Source organism: Mesocricetus auratus, unplaced genomic scaffold (genome assembly GCF_017639785.1).
Source record: "Mesocricetus auratus isolate SY011 unplaced genomic scaffold, BCM_Maur_2.0 Super-Scaffold_4256, whole genome shotgun sequence".
In the NCBI taxonomy this organism is placed as follows: Eukaryota; Metazoa; Chordata; class Mammalia; order Rodentia; family Cricetidae; genus Mesocricetus; species Mesocricetus auratus.
Genome location: NW_024429182.1, coordinates 89,672,266 through 89,692,257, shown reverse-complemented (window position 1 = coordinate 89,692,257; position 19,992 = coordinate 89,672,266). Strand labels below are relative to the sequence as shown.

Genomic DNA, 19,992 nt, shown 5'->3' with positions numbered 1-19,992 from the left:
ACAAAAGTAGGCACTGGATCCCCTGGAACAGGGGTTCCAGATGGCTGTGATCCACCAGGAAAGTGCTGGGACTCAAACCTGATCCTCTGCAAGAGCAACAAGTGCTCTTAACCACAGAGCCATTTCTCCAGCCTCCAAGAAGGACATATGGACATGCTTAGGAACAAGACATGTGACCTTATCTCTCCCCTTCCCACCATCATGAGGGATACTCTGCAAAATACCCCTTTCCTCCCCTTGATTTGTGCCAAGGAAGGCAAAATGAAAATAGACAAGAGAAGGGAATGACTCTTTATTAAATGCTTCCGATAGCAGATCCTAGCCTTAGTACTATATACAAAAAGAGTACGAAGCCGCGTTATCACCCAGTTCTACAGCTGAGCTCATGAAGATTAAGCCATCACCTAGGCTCAAGGAAACAGAAGGCTGTAGCCAGGAGTCTGTGCTGCCTTTCTTCTTGCTGTCTTACCTCCAAAGCATGTTGTTTTCTGATAGGAAGGAGGAAAAGGAACACAGAGACACAGGAGAGAGGTATGCTATGAAGTGAAAGAGAACAAAAAAGGGGGATTTAACAGGTGTGTAGTTGAAGAAAGAGACATATACTGTGAGTGCCCCAGGGTTAGAGTCCCACAAGTAGACTAGGGTGAGTCCATTCTCCAGCAAGGAGCTGGCAGACCCCATGGCTGCCTCTGGGTTCAGAGGCCTGGAGTGCCTGGCAAAGCCTAGTGGGGAGGGAGCAGAGCAGCAGGTGCTGGCCCCTCATGCAGGCTGCTAAGCAAATGCAGATGGGGCTATTTCAGTCTCCAAACCTGCTGGCCACAGTCACAGATCTAAAGAGAAGGCAGAATCTGTTTTTGTCCATATTAGGTTTGAAACTTACTCCTCTCTCTTTCCCTCCCCGACTCCCCACCTCCCCTAAAGCCCCAAGTGATTAAATCAAGTATGTGGGATTTGGGTTAGAATCATTGTGTCCAATCTGCAGGAATGCCGAGCCAGTGCCAGCCCCCTTGGCAGGAACCCAGCCCAGGCCCTCTCTGAGTGCGCCAGGACAAACATGCTCTTCCCTGGGGGCAGCAGGCCTGCTGCAAAAGAGCACAGCTCTGTTCCATCCATGTGCTGGCAAAGGCAGCCTTTGAAACGTTCCTCCTTGGGCCTCGGGGACCCAGGCACATGCTGGCCTCTGTCTGGCTCCCAGCCTGGCATCTGGACCCCTCCCCTGTTCTTCAGTCCAGCATACTAGGCATTTAATGTCCAAATACCCTTTTCTTCCTAGACCATGCTCTGTCGGGGGCTGGGGGTGGAAAAATCTAAGAATGCCAGACTGGTGATAAAGGACTTGAGAGTCAGTTCTGGCTCTTACCTCACTGCTGTGTGACCTTGGGCAAGTCATTCCACCTTGGAGTTTCAATTTCTTAGTCTACAGGTCAAAGATGATAATACTCCACAGGCTATCATGCAGATTTTAAAAGTAGAGACACAAATCCAGTGAAGCATCTCTCTTGAAAAATGACAGAGCCTAAGCAAAATTTTACTTTCATAGCCCTTCTTTTAAATGCTAAAAGTTGGCCTCCTCTGCTAGACTAGCTACTTGTACACTGAGGGTAGGATATGTGCTGAACTTTTGTTTATATGCTTCTAGCATATGGCCTGACCTTCAACAGTTATATGATGAATGCGGATGGATGGATGGATGGATGGATGGATGGATGGATGGATGGATGGATGGATGGGTGGATGGATGGATGGATGGTCCAGAAAAATTCTTTCAAGACTCTTTCTATTACAAGACTCCTGTCTAGGATCTCACTCATCCATCCCTAGACTGGTGTTTGACAAGGCCTTCTCCTACTAATGTGTGGAAACTGAAGACCATTGTCAACAACCCAATGAATGACCTTTGAAGAGAATGAAATGGAAGACAGGCCTGGGGTTTGTTCTCCCTCTGGTTCTCTGTGGCTCTACCACAATCCCTTTCCCTGGAATGACAGAAACAGAGATTGCTTTGGCGGGGAGAGGGGATGATGTGGTTTTATTTTCAGCCAAGCAGTGGTGATACACTTTAGTACTCAGGAGGCAGAGGCAGGCAAATCTCTATGAGTTATGAGGCCAGCCTGTCTACAGAGCGAGTTCTAGTCAAGGACAGTCAAGGCTACACAAAGAAACTCTATTTAGAAAAACAAAAAGAAAAAAAAAACAAAGAAAAAAAAGTTTCTGTTTTCAAAACCCAATGTCTTTCCCTAAATTCAAAGTATCTCTCCAAGAATCCCAGAGGAGTTTGCATTTCTTCCCCTGCGCAGACTGCAGCCCTACCAGACCATGGATAGGGTTCCTCCCAGTATTATGTTGGCCAGGTGTTATGTGAATAAGGATGTGCTTCACCTATTTAGATAAACAAACAAAACTGTGGTGTAGGGAGAGACTTTATGTATGTTGACATAATCATAACTAGAGGTCAGCAATCTAAGCTGACAATCCAAGGGGCTGGGGGAGTCCAGAAAGCTAAAACAATATAACAACCAAGCAGAAGGTGATGCATCCCTTCTGTTATTGCATACAATCTCGGATCCCAGGGTCCAATTGGATAGGCTACTCTGAACTCAGCTATTCCAGGAGTTCCTCAACTGCACAAGTACATGTACCAGGGCATTCAGCAGATCACAGGCTTTCACATAGGATAATGCTGCAGAAAGGTAAATAGAGATACACAAATGCTCTGGCCCTCCCCTGCCCACCAACCTCTGAGGACTGAATGGTCTTACTCACCAGTAAGCGTCTACAATAGCCAAAGCGTCTGCTGCCATCTTCCCCAGTCAGCATGAAAGAAAAGGTCTCACTGAAACAGGAAAGCGGGAAAGATCTGGCATCAAAGAAGTTATGAAGAGGGCTCAGGACACAGCTCCCAAAATAAGGACTGTCATCTCAGGTGCAGGATAAAGACTCAGGTTACTTTAAGAAAGCAGGTTGAGTCCAGGACAAGCCCCATTCAGTTGTCTACCATTATGAGGAAAAATGAGTCTATGCCCTCTTCCCTCCTATAGCTAGACCAGGCCAGGCCTCACCTGCTATATTCTGACACAGGGAGCCAGTCCTTGGCATCTGGAAAGCAAAACTGGGGAATAGCTTTGAGCCTTTCTTCTGCCTCCCGCATCTGCTTGGTGGGTCGGTCCAGCTGCAGGGAAGATGGAGATGGGGAGATATAACCCAAGAGAAGACAAGGACCTGAGGGTGGAGGGGCTGAGAAGCATTTCTTCCTGTGTTCTGGGGCTACCAATGCAAACAAAATGGACACGATTCATGCCTGAACTTGCACATTCTGGCCAGGAGGGTGAGATAACAAACACTTCAGAGGGTGCCTCAAACGAGACACGCAAAGTGAGAGAGAAGTGTGCGAGAGGGGAGCTGCACCAGGCTTCTGAAGAGACCTCAGAGAGGGCAGGCACGTCTGCTGTTGCCAAGTATGAAGGAGCCAGCAGCCAGGTAAAGAGCAGAGAAGGACCACTACAGACAGACGAGAGCAGAGGGAGACCTGTGACTCACAGGGAGGCCAGACTGGCTATTGAGTAGAGGGGTGGAAGATACAGGAGAGAGCAGGGATTGCCTGCTAGTGAGTAGGGTAGTTCTTTAGGAGATAAAGTGTTCTAAAAGTGAGTGTAGTGTGCAACTCTGAGAATACATTAAAGGATGCTGCATTGTAAACCTGAATGGGTGAATTATCTATTAAGAGTGGCTGAGAGAAGAAAAGCTAGAGAGTGACAGGAGGGACATCTGGGGATGCTTTCTTGGAGTTCTGCAAGGTGGTAAGAGGAGCTGTGAGTAAATAATGCCCCCAGCACCAAAAGCCCTGTCTTCTCTCTTAGCTGTGAGGCTTTGGGGGTGGTATGGTGCCTGGGGGAGCTAAGAAGGAAGAGTATTTTCTTTTCCCAGATGGTCCAACAAGTAGAAGAGTGCAGGGCAGGCAAGCAGGCATGCTCACCTTGGGAAACTGGTAGGAGACTTCAGGGAGGTAGGTGTTCCGAGATGGCTTCTTCTTGAGGGACACAACCACAAAATACTCAAAGAGCTCCCGTTCCTGCCATTCAAGAAGCTCCAGCTCTAGCGTTCGATAGCTGGGTGCACGCTTCAACATCGACTGGATGTGGACCAAGCGCTGTGTGTGGGCTGGGGGCAGGTCTCACATTAGGAGACAAGCAGGCTGGCCCCTCGAAGACCTCCCATCAGCCCCCTCCACCTGACGCAGGGCTCCATCTCTGGATAACCTCTATGTGCATAAATCTTATCTGACTTTTCCCAAGGTAGGTCAGAGATGAGTATTGGTATCTGAACCCACAAAATGACAGTGCAAGGATTTAGTGCTCTGATCTTCCTGGAGCCCCTGGAAGCTGAGCTGGGGCTAACAGTACTGTCTAAGCCAGGTCACCTTGGGATGTACACTAGAAGATACCTGCAGTTCCTGTTAACACAGAAGGTATGAGCTGTGGCTCTAAACACTGAACCCTTAATTGGAGTCCTTATACCTGGGCCTTTTGTCTCTAACTTGAAAGTCCAAAGTCAGCTTGTCTGGGTACCAGTGAAGGCCTCAAGGAGGGAGCAAGCTCCTACACACTTTACTTATCTAAGGAGGATCTACGCAGGGTTTCCCAGTAGAGAAAACAGAGCTGTGCCAAGTTATCTGCAATACTCAAGATCCGGAAACCTATTCAGAGAGGTAGACCTTTTCAGTCTCCTCTCTAGCCACCAGGAGAGACAAGTGCTCTTAAGGCTGCCAGAGGACAATACTCTCAGTTTATGTGCAACTGTTGCAACCAAAAGAGTTAGTTGACTATAATCTGAACCCACACCTGGCCCTCCAGATTTATAATATTTTCCAAGAAAATGTGGTAGCCAGTCTCCATGGACAATGACTTGGGAAGAATGAATAAAGCCAACTGCTCTAAATTTGGCAATGAGACCAACATTTGGATTTAACACTGAGGGGCTGAGCTTGAAGAATTTCTCTACAGCCTCCTCTCTGAGGGTCTGTTAGCTGGCTTTCCTGTTGACTTTTCCCCACACCCCAGGGCCAGTCTGGGACCCTGGGCCCATGCATGCACAAGGAAGGACTGATTCCCTGGGGCTGGGGAGGGGTGTGAGCCTTACCTTTGAATCTGTCATCAGAGTCACTCTCGCTTTCACTGTTCTCATCTGGAAAAATAACAACAGGCACACATACTTGCTGAGCCTCTGGCCTTATAAAAAATAGTTTTGGAGTCCACCTCCTGGGTTGTAAAAAGAGTTGTTTTTTTATGTTAATTTATCGTGTGTGTGTGTGTGTGTGTGTGTGTGTGTGTGTGTGTGTGTGTGTGTGTATGTATGTATGTATGGGGGAAGAAAGAAAGAGAATGTCTATGGGTGTATGCATGTAACCATGTTTGTGTGGAAGTCATAGAACAGTTTGCAGGAGCTGATGTGTGTTTTGCGGATCAAACACAGGTTGCCAGGCCTGGCAGCACATGCATTTACCTGCTGAGCTATCTTGCTGACCTGTCTGCTACCCAACTTTCTCATGCGGGATAGACTAAACCTAGTCTAGGCTACTGTAGGCCAAAGACCAGGCATCTGAGGGCAGGAGGTAAGTGGCCTAAGACCAGGGTACCTCAGAGATCAGACCTCAAATGCTAGTTTATATGCAAACACCTACTCAGGGCTGATCTGGGTGAAGTTGAGGGCGAGTTGGAGATTGAGCCAGCAGAGAGGCCTAGACACCTGGAATACAAAGGCCCTGTCTCAGACAGCCCAAGATTTGAAATGGAAAACAGACGGCAGTCCCCAGTAAGTCTGGTCTTTTCCTTTTGCCCAAAGCAGATTCCCATATGTCCTAACTCAGGGCCTCACAGCCCAAAGCCTGAAGGAAACCATCCCAGAGCTAATTTCCTCTTGGGCCCTCCCACTTATGGAGACATTTCTGAAAGGGCTCTACCCTTCTAGAAGGTAGAAGGATCCCATTACTAGTCCATGTGAGGTAAACTGAAATCAACCCACATCTCAACCTAATCCGGATGTTCATAGACCCCCCAAAGGTTACCCAGCTTAGACATCAATGCCTACCTCTCAACGATGCTGTCTCAAGACTGGACATAGACAGCTTTTTTAATCTCTTCTTTCCTCTTTTGGCATTATAGATAGAGTTAATCCTTTGGACAAGCTGGTTTAAAAACAAAAACAAAAAGCAGGGAAGGTGAGGTAACTCTAACACTAACTGCCCCTACTTCCATGAAGACGAACTATGAGCCCATTCTTTCCCTTACAGGTGTGTAAGAGCTTTAGGCACTGGTCCAGCTGGGCCCAGCACTGGTCTTCCTACTGAAATGACCCCAGTGGAGGCTTACCAGCCATGCTTGGTAGTTCTCCATCTATCTGTGGCCCAGGAGTGGGCTCCTACCCCAAGACAAGGACACTAAACTTAGCTTCCCAAAGGAAGGAACTGTGATCAAACTAGACAGGATGGGAGCTCCTGGGTCCCAAGAGTCATCGAACCAACTGAGACAAAGAGCTTCTCAGATATAATAACAGGAACAAGGATTCTAGCCTTTCCTCTCTGGGATATAACCTGGGGCCCGACAGGAAAAAGCTAAATTCTCAATATACCCAAGCATTGTTTGAAAGCTAAAAATATCATTTAGCTAAATCCTGCTGCTCTGGACTGAGGACTGGCCACATGAACACATGTGCAAATCATTGCTGAAAGCTCTTTGATTTTAAGACATAGGAAGAGCCGGTCTGATTCTTTAGGTCCGTGAAAGCCCAAAGATGTTTATGTATACAAGAACCCAAATTCATTTATGACACTTGATAATGGAGTCTCAGCTAGTCTTTCCCCTCCCCCTAATAACTGAGTACTAAGAAGCAGTTAGCGCAATCTTATTGATAAGGCAAGGGACCAGGAGAAAGGGGTGGGGGCTTCAGTCTATTCAAAGGGAATGGAGGAAGCAGCCTAGATTAGAGAAGGAAGGAAGGAAGGCAGAGCAGAGCTGGTTGCCTGCCCACCCACCTGCCTTGGGCTCAAAGTGGGAAGGATACCTTGGGAATGCGCCGGGCCCTGCGGCTGGACAGCAGCTCACTTGTGGTGCTGAGGCTGTCCTCATTGAGGCTGGAGGGTGAAGATGGCAGGCTCAGCTGAGCCAGCAGCATCATGTCATCATGGCTATGCCTCTTGGGTAATCGTGGCAAACGATGGCTCTTCCTTTCTGACCAGTTCCCACTGCGCAGGGACTGACTGCTGGGTTTCAGGGACAGCTGGCATAAGGGGATAGGATATGAGAGAGGGGCTCACCACAAATGTCTTGTCAGTATCCATCTGCTGGTATCTGGAGACAGAAGCTAAAAGGCTTGCATCCTCAGCCCTCATCAGTTCCATGATGGAAATCCAATATAATAGGTTTTCCTCTTTTAAGACCTTAGCTGTTCACTGGCCAGGTTAAGGGCTAGATTAAATACTTGCTTTCTCAAAGAAAGTTTCACTATTTCTGACAGAAAAGAATAAAGCAAGAGCTGATGGGCAGTGGTAGCACACACCTTTAATCCCAGCACTCGGCAGAGGCAGAGGCAAGCAGATCTCTGTTGAGTTCGAGGCCAGCCTGGTCTACAGAGTGAGTGCCAGGATAGGCTCCAAAGCTACACAGAGAAACCCTGTCTCGAAACACCCCCACCCCCAAAAATAAAGCAAGGGTTTTTTGAGATCATCTATTAAATAGAAAGAGGAGACAAAGCAGAAATTCTCCAGGCATTTTCTGAGCTTTGAGACAAAGACTGTGGAAAGGGAACCAGTCTTCCTACCTCCTCAGTCCTAAATCCTTTTGCTGGAAGAGGTCATAGCCTACCTGCTAGCCTGCTCTGCTATGTGATCCTAGCAGCCAGGTCATGCTTATTTCTTCTAGAGAACAGGCTCTTGGGCAGTGGCTACCAAAGTTGAGTAATGCAGACCTCACATTCAAGTGGCTCTGTCACACCATGCCACCCTGGGCTACTTCGTTCTTTGGCCTGTTTAGTCAACAGCTGACATTCTTCAATAGGGAACACCTAGCTGGGGAACTGATAGTGGGACTTCCAGGCAAGCAGGCACTTCCTGAGGATTCTCCTCATTTTTCAACAAGACCTTCCTTTCCACAGTTAATATCTTTTCCAAGCCAATCAGGCTAGCAATACAAATCCAATGGAAGCCTATTTGAGCAAAGTACATCAAAAGGATAAATGCTTTATCAAAACTGCCACATAATTTCAAAGCCAAAAAATTATGTATTTTTTTGCCCAACATTATAAAATATCCAGGTCCTTTTATTTGTCCAATTAAACAGTTACTTGGGTAGGTCAGAGACAGCTTGTTTCTCTACCCTCCTAACTTTCCCGCTTCCTGGCACTCTGGGCAAGACCAGAATAAGCGTGTCTAAGAGCGTCTTTGGACCTCTCAGCTTCCTTCTCCCTGCCTTCACTCCACTCCTCAAACACATCTTTATTGTTTTTTTTTTTTGTTTTTTTGTTTTTTTGTTTTTTTGAGACAGGGTTTCTCTGTGGCTTTGGAGGCTGTCCTGGAAATAGCTCTTGTAGACCAGGCTGGTCTTGAACTCACAGAGATTTGCCTGCCTCTGCCTTGTTGTTGCTATTTTTAAGAGTTACTTATTTTATATGCACGAATGCTTTACCTGCATGCATGTATGTGTACCACATGTGTGTCTGGTATCTGCGGAGGTCAGAAGAGGACATTAAATCCCCTGGAGCTGGAATTACAGATGATTGTGAGCTGCCATGTGGGTGCTGAGAACTAAACCTGGGTTCTCTACAAGAATAGTAATTTTCATTTGCTGGCTTGCTTGCTTGCTTGTTTGTTTTTTGAGACAGAGTTTCTTTGTGTAGCCCTGGCTGTTCTGGAACTCTCCCTGTAGGCCAGGCTGACCTTGAACTCATAGATAACCACCTGTTTCTGCCTCACAAGTGCTGGGATTAAAGGTATGCATCACCACTGACCAGCAATACTAAGTGCTCTTAACTGCTCTCCAGACCTTTTTTGTTTTGAAAGTGCACGTGCATGCATGAGTGTGTGTGTATGTGTGCGCGTATACTTGTTTGAATGTGGGTATACACATCCAGGGCAGAGAACAGCTTCAGGTGTTGCTCCTCACCTTCTACCTTGCTTGAGCCAGGGTCTCTAGTTATTTGCTTCTGCACATCTGGCTAGGTGACCCATTAGCTTCTTCAGACTCTGCACTTCCAATCTTGCTATAGGAGCTACTGCATTTGGCTTTACATGGGTTCTGGGGAATCTGAGCTCAGATTTTCACATTGTACAGTAAGCATTTTATGCACTGCACCATCTCCCCAGTCCCAAACATTATTCCTTATTCCCTCCTGCTAGTCTGCTCTGCTTTGGGATTCTGGAAGACTGGCCACACTCACTTCTTCTAGAGAGAGAATAGGAATCTAGGTTCTGACAACCAGGATTCAGCAAGGTGGGCCTCATACTTAAGTAGCACCCTCACTACAATGCCTTGGGTACCCCTCTCTCCGGTCCCAACCTATATCCCCACCTCTCCCCCCATAAACACTGATGCTTTCCAGTATAGAGCCTAATTGTCAGTGGATCCCACACATTTCTAGGAAGGCGAGCATCCCTGAGGACATCCTACCTGACTGCCCACAAAGGGTTTCTACTTGGCAGGAGTCCCTAGGTACACAACTTTTTCCTGGAGCAACCCTCCATCACGTGCTAGTGAGAACAGAGACCAAGAAAAGCTGGAACCCACTTTGAGAGCACAGGCCCTCACTGGGCCCTCTCACTGAGAAGCGCCTGATACTGGCTGGTTCTCCAAGTCTGGCCATAGAGCCTCAAATGCCAAGACCAAGATGATTTGTGACAGAGTCACAGAATGTCAAGGATCTAAAGAGAGCCCTGTCTTCCTGTTTTCCACTGAAGGAAGGAATACTGATAGTAGTCTTTGGGAGCTCGTGTTTTGGTCTTGTTGCTAGAACTTAGATGGTAAGAAAAAAGAAGGCAGGACGGGATGCCCTAAAGGTACATCTCAACTGTCCACAGCAGTTTCAACATGGCAGAAGGCAATGCTCTTTCCTGAGGCAGCCTCCTCTGCCAATTGCCAGTCAGTACCAGAGCATAAGTGAAAGCTGACCCTGTCCCTTGAGGACAGGCCTTTACATTGCCTAGGCTAGAACTGCATTACCTGCATGGATGGGTTGTTGTACTTCCTGTCTTGTGGACTCCACATCCTGTGTAAAGAGTCCAAGGAGGTCTCAGACAGTTGCTGAGGTTTTCTTCCAGCTCTTCGGTTCTTTAGCTCCACATCCTCATAGGGGTTCTCCTTGGGAAGCTCTCCTGCAGAGGAGGCAAAGTCAGAGAAGGGAAGGAGAGAATGCGGGACACAAGCACAATCCTGTGAACCAGAGAATAGCTTCTGCCTGGCCTTCAGCTCATGAGTCATACAGCTGCCTGTCAGCAATGTGGAGGCTACAAACAGATCCTGGCTCCAAGTCCACAAGCTGAGGCCCCCACTCCTCATTTCCAGTTCATCTCAGCTCAGCCTTGTCTGGCCACTGCCTTATAAAAGAAGGGATTGCACAAGACTGGCAGAGGACAAAGCTGACACCACGAGTCTAGCCCTGGCTCTAGCCCTTGTGCTGGTAAAGCCCCTGGAGACTGGCACTTCTGGAAAGGCTTTCAGAGGTCCCATAACTGTCCCTTTACTCAATCTTTTGTGGGTCTCCCTGGATCCAGTTTCAGGGGTAAGCATGAAAGAATTCGAAGAACTCTAGGGAGCAGAGGTTTACCAGATCCTCCTCTAACCTAATCCTCTGCTCTCCAAGTATTTCAGAAAGGGATTTTTCTTAGGTAACTAAAGAGCCAAGCAGCCACAGCCACAGTGAGTATTCAGTGAAACTTTGTTGTCCCCTCCGGCCTGTCTATCTCTCTCTGTCTCTGTATCTGTCTCTGTCTCTGTATCTGTCTCTGTCTCTCTCTCAACATAATGCAGGCTACCATCTCTACTGCTGATCTCAGCAAAAAGAGAACCCTTGTTACTCCCCATTTGGCATAGATTTTTTGCAGTGACATGGGAGTGTGAAAGGCTTGGAAGGAGCCTGGGCCAAAGGAAAGGGGGAGAGTTCTTGTGTCTCAGGACCAGATTCTGGCACTGTATTGACACTACCTGAAAATCTCAGGAAAGCCCCAAACACAGACCCTGCTCTTGAAGATTATAAGATTGTTGAGATGCACCCTTTCCTATATTACACCCTCCTGCCCCTCCCTTTCTCTAATATATAATGAGGTTTTTATTCCTTTTTTCTTATCTTTTTATTTTTTGAGATAGGGTTTATCTGTATAGTCATTACTGTCCTGGCATTCAACTTTGTAGACCAGACTGGCCACAAACTCACAGAGATCCACCTGCCTCTGCCTCCTGAGTGCTGGAGAAGAAAAGCAATAAGGCTTTTCTAACATACAATAACATCAACCAGTCATGTTGTAACATCAGTCTAGGCTTAATCCCAATAATAAAATCATGGTGTTAACAAGATGCAAGGAGACTCCTTACAAATACAACCATCACTCCACTTCCCCTTGTCTTTCTGTATTCTTGCCCTAGTACCAGTGTCATTGTTTGGGATCTCTGTGGCAGTTAGCATGCCTAGGGAAGGATTTGCTCCTGCACCATAAGCCAGAGAGAGCTTGGGGGAATGCTGAGCATGATGCCTATCCTGCTGATGCCTGCATGTACCTTACCCCCCACAGTAGTTCATACCCGACTCCTATAGGATTGGCAACAGAGGCTGTGGGAATTATAACTTCCCTAAACAGGTAACAGGAGAAAACCCAAACCCAGCATGCTAAGAGATTACTCAAGAAGCTGAGGTTCTCCTAAACTGTAGTATCTATTTATTAAATAAGAAACCACAATTAATTTAGGAAATGCCTTTACAGAGATGGGGGAGTGAGGCTACAGACTGAAGCAGGAGCAATACAAATCTCTGTAAACTTATGAGTCAAGGATGGGTCAAGAAAAGAGTTGGGGCTGGATTAAGTGATTCCCAACACCACATGGTCCCCAGAAATGGAGCAGATCTTTTCCTGTAACAGCCATGCCATTAAAATGACTCTTCTCCATTCCAGAATTCTGACTAAGTAAAGTTGGCTCAGTGTCCCTGTCTGCTCAAGTCTTAAGCCCAGCATCCCCTGCATGTTTTTTTCCAGTCTACTTCACTGTGAGGTATACTTCAGCAGGAAATAGGATAGATTTTCTACTTTTTGGTTCCTATCTAACAAATAAATATCTTACAAGGTTGAGAGGTAAATGTGATAAAGAATGCCAGGGCACAATTCTTCCTGATCAGTAAAACAGGACCCTATTACTGTCCACATTAAAGAAGAATATTTGTTTGTATTTATTTCACTCATTCAAATTGTCTTGGGCTATGTGATTGGCCAGAATCCTTTATCTCCAACCTATAGGAAGACCCATCTCAATCCTTTTCATCAAGGTTCTCTGAGTGGTCAATACTTTGGGTTGATAAACTGACCATTTTATAGGATGTTTACTGCAATTCTGGCCTTGCAATACTAGCTTGACATTAGCCTCCCTCAGTTACAACTAAAACAGTTCATACATTATCAAATGCCCCCTAGAACAGGGAAAGAGAGAGGATGGACACAGCAAGGGAGATGGACTGACTTGCCCCTCCTTCTGCCCCCAGGTATTTTTAAACTTCCTAATAGTGTCTGAGGGCCATGCTAATTCTTTTTTCCTTATATTCTTCTCTCCTTTTTCCCCAGAAGCAAGAGCTTCGAAAATTGATATAAAATCTAAAGCCCCAAGAGATAGGTGTAAGATGAGGACCAGCGAAGCAGTAGATGCACAGTGTGGCTGCATGTTGGTGATGACCTGGGAAAGAACAGCTGGGAAAGAACTTCCGCACGCTGGGACTGCCTCTTGCTGTTCTTCCAGCTTCCTTCTTCTCTAATCTAAGTAACTCACCAAACGCCAAGATGTTTCCTAGCCTTGGTTGATCCCTGCATACTTATTGATACCAGTCCATTTGTCATCTACTCCTGGTGACAAGTTTCATTAGACTGTTTCACTGATGAAATCCCAATGATCTATCTCTGCAGGCAGGAAAGATGACTGGAGGCATGGACGGGCAAAGAGATGGTGAGTTCAAGAGCCAATAAACTTAATTTGCTGAGAGCAAGCAAACACCAAAGCAGAGGCTGGGACAAAGTGCTCAGAACAGCCTACATGGCTTCCTAAAGACAGTCCTCACAGCATTTGGAGGGTGACAGAGTGGTAAGCCAACAGTGTCACTGAGCAGCCCATCTCATCAAGCTTGGCTTGAGAAACCAGAGGTCCCAAGCTTTCCCAGCTTTGCTGGCAAGGTAAGGACCAGAGACATCCCCAGTCACTTCTGCTTTGCACTCTTCTGAAAGAGGTTTGCCAGAACCCAATCTCACACACTGATTCATTTGGAAGAAGACTTCAGGTCCACCAGGTCCTAGTCCCACTCTTCTCCACAGCTCTTTGGTATGTCACACAGGAAAACTGCCTTCTTCATTCCCTCATAAACTAGAAGGACAGTTTAGAAAGGAGTGCATGTATCCAAGATACCCATAATACTACAAGCTTTCTGGGCTGCAACCACAGCTAAGGCCTTAGGTCTGTAGCTTCCCTTCCTAGCCATCCTCTGGCTTCAACTGGCTATTTCTCCTAGGTCTCCTCCATTCTCCCTCCCTCACACAGAAGAGAAAAGGGCCAGGTTGAGGGGCCAGTTCCCTTGAGGACTGCTGTTACCCACCCTCTAAGGCTTAACACCAGTTCTCAGCCTTTCCCTGGGCCACATCTCTTGGCTGCTTTGCCTCCTGTGGCAGTACCATCTATGCTGGTAGGTTCCTTCTATTCCTTACTGTTGCCTAGGGGGAGAGAGTGAATGAGAGAAGGCAGAGAACAGCAGCATCTTCCAAGGGTAAATGTCAGGTTAGACGGCCAAAGCCTCAGGAAGCAGCTAGGCAACAAGTTTTCTTTTTCTTTTTCTTTTTTTTTTAAAGATTTATTTATTTATTACATGTACAGTGTTCTGCCTACATACCAGAAGAGGGCACCAGATTGAATTGTAGATGGTTGTTAGCCACCATGTGGTTGCTGGGAATTGAACTCAGGACCTCTGGAAGAGCAGCCAGTGCTCTTAACCTCTGAGCCATCTCTCCAGCCCCAGCAACAAGTTTCTTGTTGAACCCTACTATTACAAATCAGCAGCCTTTTAAATTTCTGCCTTTCTGAGTATCCCACCCAATAGTACCTCAGGCATCATGCCTGATATGGGCAGGAGGCCAGTAAATTCTCCAAAGTGCTTTGCTCATGTTTGCTGTTAACAGAGATGACCTATTAGCCTCTGGGCCAGTGGGCTACAATCTCTAAGAATCCAGGAACACCAGGCCAAACAGATGTACCCAAGATGGAAACTTAGCTTGGGTGCTCTCTGCCTCCCTCACCATAGGCCCAAAATACAGCTTCCTTTGTCTCAGTGGACCTGAAGCAGCACAAAGCTGGATAATCCAATTGGAAGCAGAAACAGTTTTAATCCCACAAAGCAGAGGCTGTATAAGAAAGACCAAGGTTCTTAGAAGTCACAGTCACTGATCAATTCTAAAGTGACCTTCAAAGTTTGGCAACAAGAAAACTCTGGAAGCCTCTAAGAGGGCTCCATATTCTTGAACCTCTTTGAAGAAAGTGGATGAAAACCAACCAGAATCGAACAGAAAGAAGATATTTCCTTTTGTATTTCTTTCTTCAAGCCTCTCTAGTTAGGTCCTAAGATTCAGACCGAGCTGCTGTGGAAGATCCAAAACAAAAAATATACACCTAGGGCATTGGCCTAACCAGCTCTTGAGGGTAGTATCTCCACCCCAACCCACAAAAGGCAAACACCCAAATCAATGCCTGGGGTACTGCCTTCCCTTTTTCCTATGCCTCATTCCCCTCCCTTCTTCACAAGGCTCCAAGGATCCAGAAGTTAGGTGAATGATTAAGGAAGATGCCCAATCCCAACTTTACTGTGTACAGTACTTCCCCCTAGAGCTTTATCTCATCTATCCAAGAAGGAACCAAACAGTCCCTACATTCCTTGTCTCTTCATGTAATATCCCAGAGTAGAAAAGAGTCTCCCTAACAGCAGATAGATAGCCTTCCCTCCTAAGAAGGCCCAGGAAATAGTCCTGTGTCCAGATACTACCTCCAAAAAATTTCTGCCAAACACCCTGTGGTATTCTGAATATAATTAGACCCATTGAGCTCACTGAGAGTGACACTGTTAGGAAGAATGTCTTTGTTGGACTAGGCATGGCCTTGTTGGAGGAAGTATAGCACTATGGGGGTAGGCTTTGAGGTCTCATAATGTCCCCAGCCATGCCCAGTGTCACAGTCCCCTTCCTGTTGCCTTCTGATGTTCACTGCCATGATGATAATGGACTAAACCTCTGAAACTGTAAGCTGTAACCTCAATGAATTGTTTTCCTTTGTAAGAATTGTCATGGCTGGGTGGTGGTAGTGCACACCTTTAATTCCAGCACTCAGGAGGTAGAAGCAGGTGGATCTGTGAGTTCGAGGCCAGCCTGGTCTACAGAGCAAGTTCCAGGACAATCTCCAAAGCAATACAGAGAAACCCTATCTCGAAAAACAAAACAACAACAACAAAATGACCCTGTGATAGGAAGCAGGGAGGCTGGGATGAGGATGGAAAGATAAAATAACAGAGCTGTCTCTTCACTCATTAGAAATGTTCTCCCACTCTGGGATACTATATGAGGAGGTAAGGAAACACACAGCAGGCTGGATGCTTTTCTGACAGATGAGCTGGAGATGAAAGTTGTACAAAACTAAACAGGCACTGAAGCATCTTTCTTAACTGCTTACCTTAATTCTGGACCTTTGGCTCCAATCCCCACAGCTCTGTGTCAGCTCTGAATACAGAGCTATCATTTCACGTGTACTAGACAAAAGGCTTCCCTTCCCAGTCTTTCCTGTTGTTAAAGGGCTCTTGTTCCTGCAGTCTTACTGCTGCTGCAACACACTTTTCCCATGAGCACATGCTACATGCCCCATACATAGGAAAGCATGTCTGTGGGTCTGAGTGTGGCTACTATATCCCAAAAGGTGCTAGCCCAATAATTAGTAAAGAGGAAACTATGGGGGCTAGTGAAATAGGTCAGTGGTTAAGAGCTCTTGCTGCTCTTGCAGAGAACAAGAGTTCAGTTCTCAGCAGGGGATTAGATGCCCTCTTCCAACCTCCCCAGGCACCACACACACACATGGTTCACACACATACATCCAGGAAGAACACTCAGATGCATAAAATAATTATGCATAAAAATAAGGAGGAAACTATGAAGAGATGGCACAGACCAAATGGGGTGCCAGATGGTCACTTCATCATAAGATTCTCAAATCCTAAGAATCTAGAAGGTTCTCTCTGCTGTGGTTTCCATAATGTTAATTAAGACCGTGCTCTCAGAATTCAAGGCCTGAGATAGAGCAAGACAGCACTGAAATGATGCTAGCATACTGCTTCTCCCTGCTTTGTTGATCTACTAAGAGACACATTTTGCACAGATTCAATGTCTCCCTGAAGGAGATTAAGAATAGAACTAAAATGAACACCAAAAAAATTGCCAAAGGATAGCATGTGCCTACTATGATCTTGTTACTCCAAAGGCTGAGGCAGGAGGACTTAGAGTTCTAGACTATACTGAGATGCACAGCAAAAGACCTGCCTCAAAAGCAAACAAAAATACCCAAAATAAACCAAACCCAAGACTATGTCATACATACCTTTGTAGACCCTTGAAATCAAGCCTGTTCACACCATGCTTACTCCTTGCTGGGAGGTAACTCTAACAGCTGCCCTGCAGCTCTTCAGGGAAGGAGGAATGAATGGCTCCAAACTATATTCTCCAGGTGTTTATATATAGAAAACAGCCATGGAAGGTGAAGACAGTGTCTATGGCCCAGCCAGAGGCAATCTGTTTTCTTTTTTCTTTTGGTTTTTTAAGACAGGGTTTCTCTGTGGCTTTGGAGGCTGTCCTAAAACTAGCCCTTGTAGACCAGGCTGGTCTCAAACTCACAGAGATCTGCCTGCCTCTGACTCCCGAGTGCTGGGATTAAAGGGATGCAGCACCAACACCTGGTGAGGCAATCTGTTTTCTGACCAGAAACTGTTCTTATAGGGCAACAGTTGAGCAGATTTACTATAAGTCTTTGAAAAACCCAGTATCTCCTATAAATGGGGGTTTGACACTTCAACTGAGGCCTTCTTCCCAAAGTCTCATGTCACTGTGGCCGAAGAGAGGGAGCCTGGGGAAACACGGAGCTCATGCTGCCTGCTGTGCCATAAATGACAAAGTCCTTTGTGACACAGGAATCTTCATTTTTTTACAATCTATGTAACTGGGATATGCATCTGAATGTCTGTCCCCTCAAAAGTCATACCAGAAACCCTTATGAGTAGGTCTCTGGGAGTGAATTAGGTCAGGAAGGAAGAACTCTCATAAAGGATCGGTGACCATATAAATGGCACCCCACTGAATTCCCTCTCCTCTTAAGCCTCTTAAGCCACTGGGAAATAACAGATGTCTTTGAACCAGGAAGCAGGTTTATAGTAGACACCAAATCTGCCAGTGTCATAGTCTTAGCTCACTTAATCCTAACAACAATTTTTTTGAAAATTTATTTATTTGTATTTTATGTATACAAGCATTTGCCTGAATGTATACCTGTATATCATGTGTGCATAGTATTCATGGAGGCCAGAAGAAGGCATAAAAGATCACCCTGGAACTAGAGTTACAGACAGTTGTGGGCTGCCACATCAGTGATGGGAATTGAACTTGGGTCCTTTGGAAGGGCATCCAGTACTCTTAACCACTCCAAACCCCCTAACAACAATCTTAAGTAGTATAACTATTAGTGTTATTGTTCAGATTCTCATAGTGCCATTGTTTTATAGAAAAACAGAGCCCTGCAAAAGTTAAGTGACTTGCCTAAGGGTACACAGCTAAGGAAGAGTATCTGTTGGTGTATCAAGTCTTCCAAAAACACAAGAAAGGAATGATGCCATCTGTCTCTCCCTGTGGTCCCAAAGGCCACAGGATTTCAGCTCACTCAGGGTTAAGCTCAGCTTCTCTGTTGTCATTTCCAGAAATTACCTAAGGTGGAAGGAACCATGCTGCTCCACATGAGGTGAACCTATGAACATCTCCAAAAGTAGCTGTTCTATAGCCCCTAGGGAAGGCCCACTCCCACCTCCTCTTCCACTGCTTACCCACAATATCTTCATAGGCATTCTCTTCTAAAGTGCTTTTGGATCCAAACTTGGGTTGACTCTCAGTACCATTCTCAGTAGGAGAAGAGGGGTACAGGGACTGGAGACTGGATGCATCCTCAAACTCAAAGGATTTTCTGTGGACAAGAGCAGGAGTCATTTTGGCTGATCAGATCCCTTTGTGTTACTAGGGAACAGTCATGGGAAACAGTAATGATCAGAGGCTTTCCTCTTCAAACTTGTTATTATATCTCTGGGCAAGAAGACAAGACAGTCTAAAGGGCCTCAGTCTAGATGACTGTAATGTGCTTATGTTTTCTAATACCAGCATGAGTTAATAACTTTCACAATTTAAAAACACTTTGTCTGGGCTAGTAAGATGATAGCTGCGGGGTGGTGGTGGTGGTGGTGGTAGTGGTGGTGCTCGCCTTTAATCCTAGCACTCGGCAGGCAGATCTCTGTGAGTTCGAGACCAGTCTGATCTACAAAAGCTAGTTCCAGGACAGCCTCCAAAGCCACAGAGAAACCCTGTCTTGAACACCCCCCCCAAAAAAAAACAACAAAAAATATGATAGCTCAGCAGAAAAGGAGCTTCTACTGAGCCTAAAGAACCCAGTCAATCCCTAGTACCCGTGTGGTTAAAAAAAAAAAAGAAATAATTCTAATAATTGTCCTCTGACCTCCACATACATGCGGAAAATAAATAAACATAATACATTTTAAAAAGTGATCAGATGCCATGTCAAATATACCTGTTCATCCTGTCCTGTGTGCTCCCCGCCCCTTGAACTAGCTCTGTAGATCAGGCTGACTTCAAACTCAAGATTCACCAGCCTCTGCCTCTCTAGTGCTGGGATTGAAGGCGTGTGATACCACCGCCAGGCAAATATACATGTTCTTGTGTCATCTCATTGGCCTTCACTATAGAGCTGGTAGGTATTGTGACATTTACTAACAAGAAGATTGGAAGGACAGAGGCAGGATTTTCCAATGCTGCCTGCTTCCAGAGTCTTAAATTTTCAACCATAATTCTGGCACTAAGACCTAAAAGCATCCTTCTTGAGAAGATTCTACCATTTCCAAAGGAATAGAGAGAACAATCAGTTCCTAGCAAGATCTCTGAGCAGGATATAAGGGCTCTACACTGGAAGGTCATGTCCAGGGCTGCTAGAGGGGTGGAAGAAATAGCTGGAACAAGATGGTTTGCTAACACAAGGAGGGTTGAACCCTCAAAAAAGTGTCAGACCTCTCCTTCTATAAAGCTCGAAGGATAATCTGCTGTAGGGTCTTTTTGGCCAGTCTACTATTCCTTTCTACTCCCAGATAACCTACACTGCAGAATTGGAACTACAGCTTCTTGGATCCTAAGATGTCTTCTTCTTTTTTCCTCATCTGAGTTGGGATGCTGGCAACATCCTCTATCCAAAGCATGTCCCTCCCAGAGAAGTCCAATGGGATGACACATGAACAGAAACATCGGACATGGCATTTGACCTTTTTTATATTAATTATGTTTACTTATTTTAGGCATGCATGTGGAGGTCAGAGAACAACTTTATGAGCTGGCTCTCTTTCCACCACACCGGTCCTCTGGATTTCCCCTCATATCTCTTGAGGAAAAAAAATAGCAATGACTGAACCCTTCTGATC

General features: G+C 46.0%; 1 protein-coding gene across 5 annotated transcripts in view; it reads right to left on the bottom strand.

The window, feature by feature from the left end:
- Dennd2b (DENN domain containing 2B) overlaps positions 1-19,992 on the bottom strand; it is a 154,456-nt gene that overhangs the window by 13,256 nt on the left and 121,208 nt on the right. For 4 of the 5 annotated variants that reach the window (XM_040756604.1, XM_040756608.1, XM_040756601.1 and 1 more), the window contains 8 exons: positions 18,343-18,479; positions 10,206-10,357; positions 7,057-7,272; positions 6,085-6,181; positions 5,137-5,181; positions 3,974-4,158; positions 3,060-3,169; positions 2,764-2,833 (listed from right to left, as the gene is read on the bottom strand). In XM_040756604.1, the coding sequence (XP_040612538.1) occupies positions 2,764-2,833; positions 3,060-3,169; positions 3,974-4,158; positions 5,137-5,181; positions 6,085-6,181; positions 7,057-7,272; positions 10,206-10,357; positions 18,343-18,479 (1,012 nt within the window). The remainder of the gene's footprint in view (positions 1-2,763; positions 2,834-3,059; positions 3,170-3,973; positions 4,159-5,136; positions 5,182-6,084; positions 6,182-7,056; positions 7,273-10,205; positions 10,358-18,342; positions 18,480-19,992) is intronic. The other variant, XM_040756616.1, reaches the window with a different exon arrangement.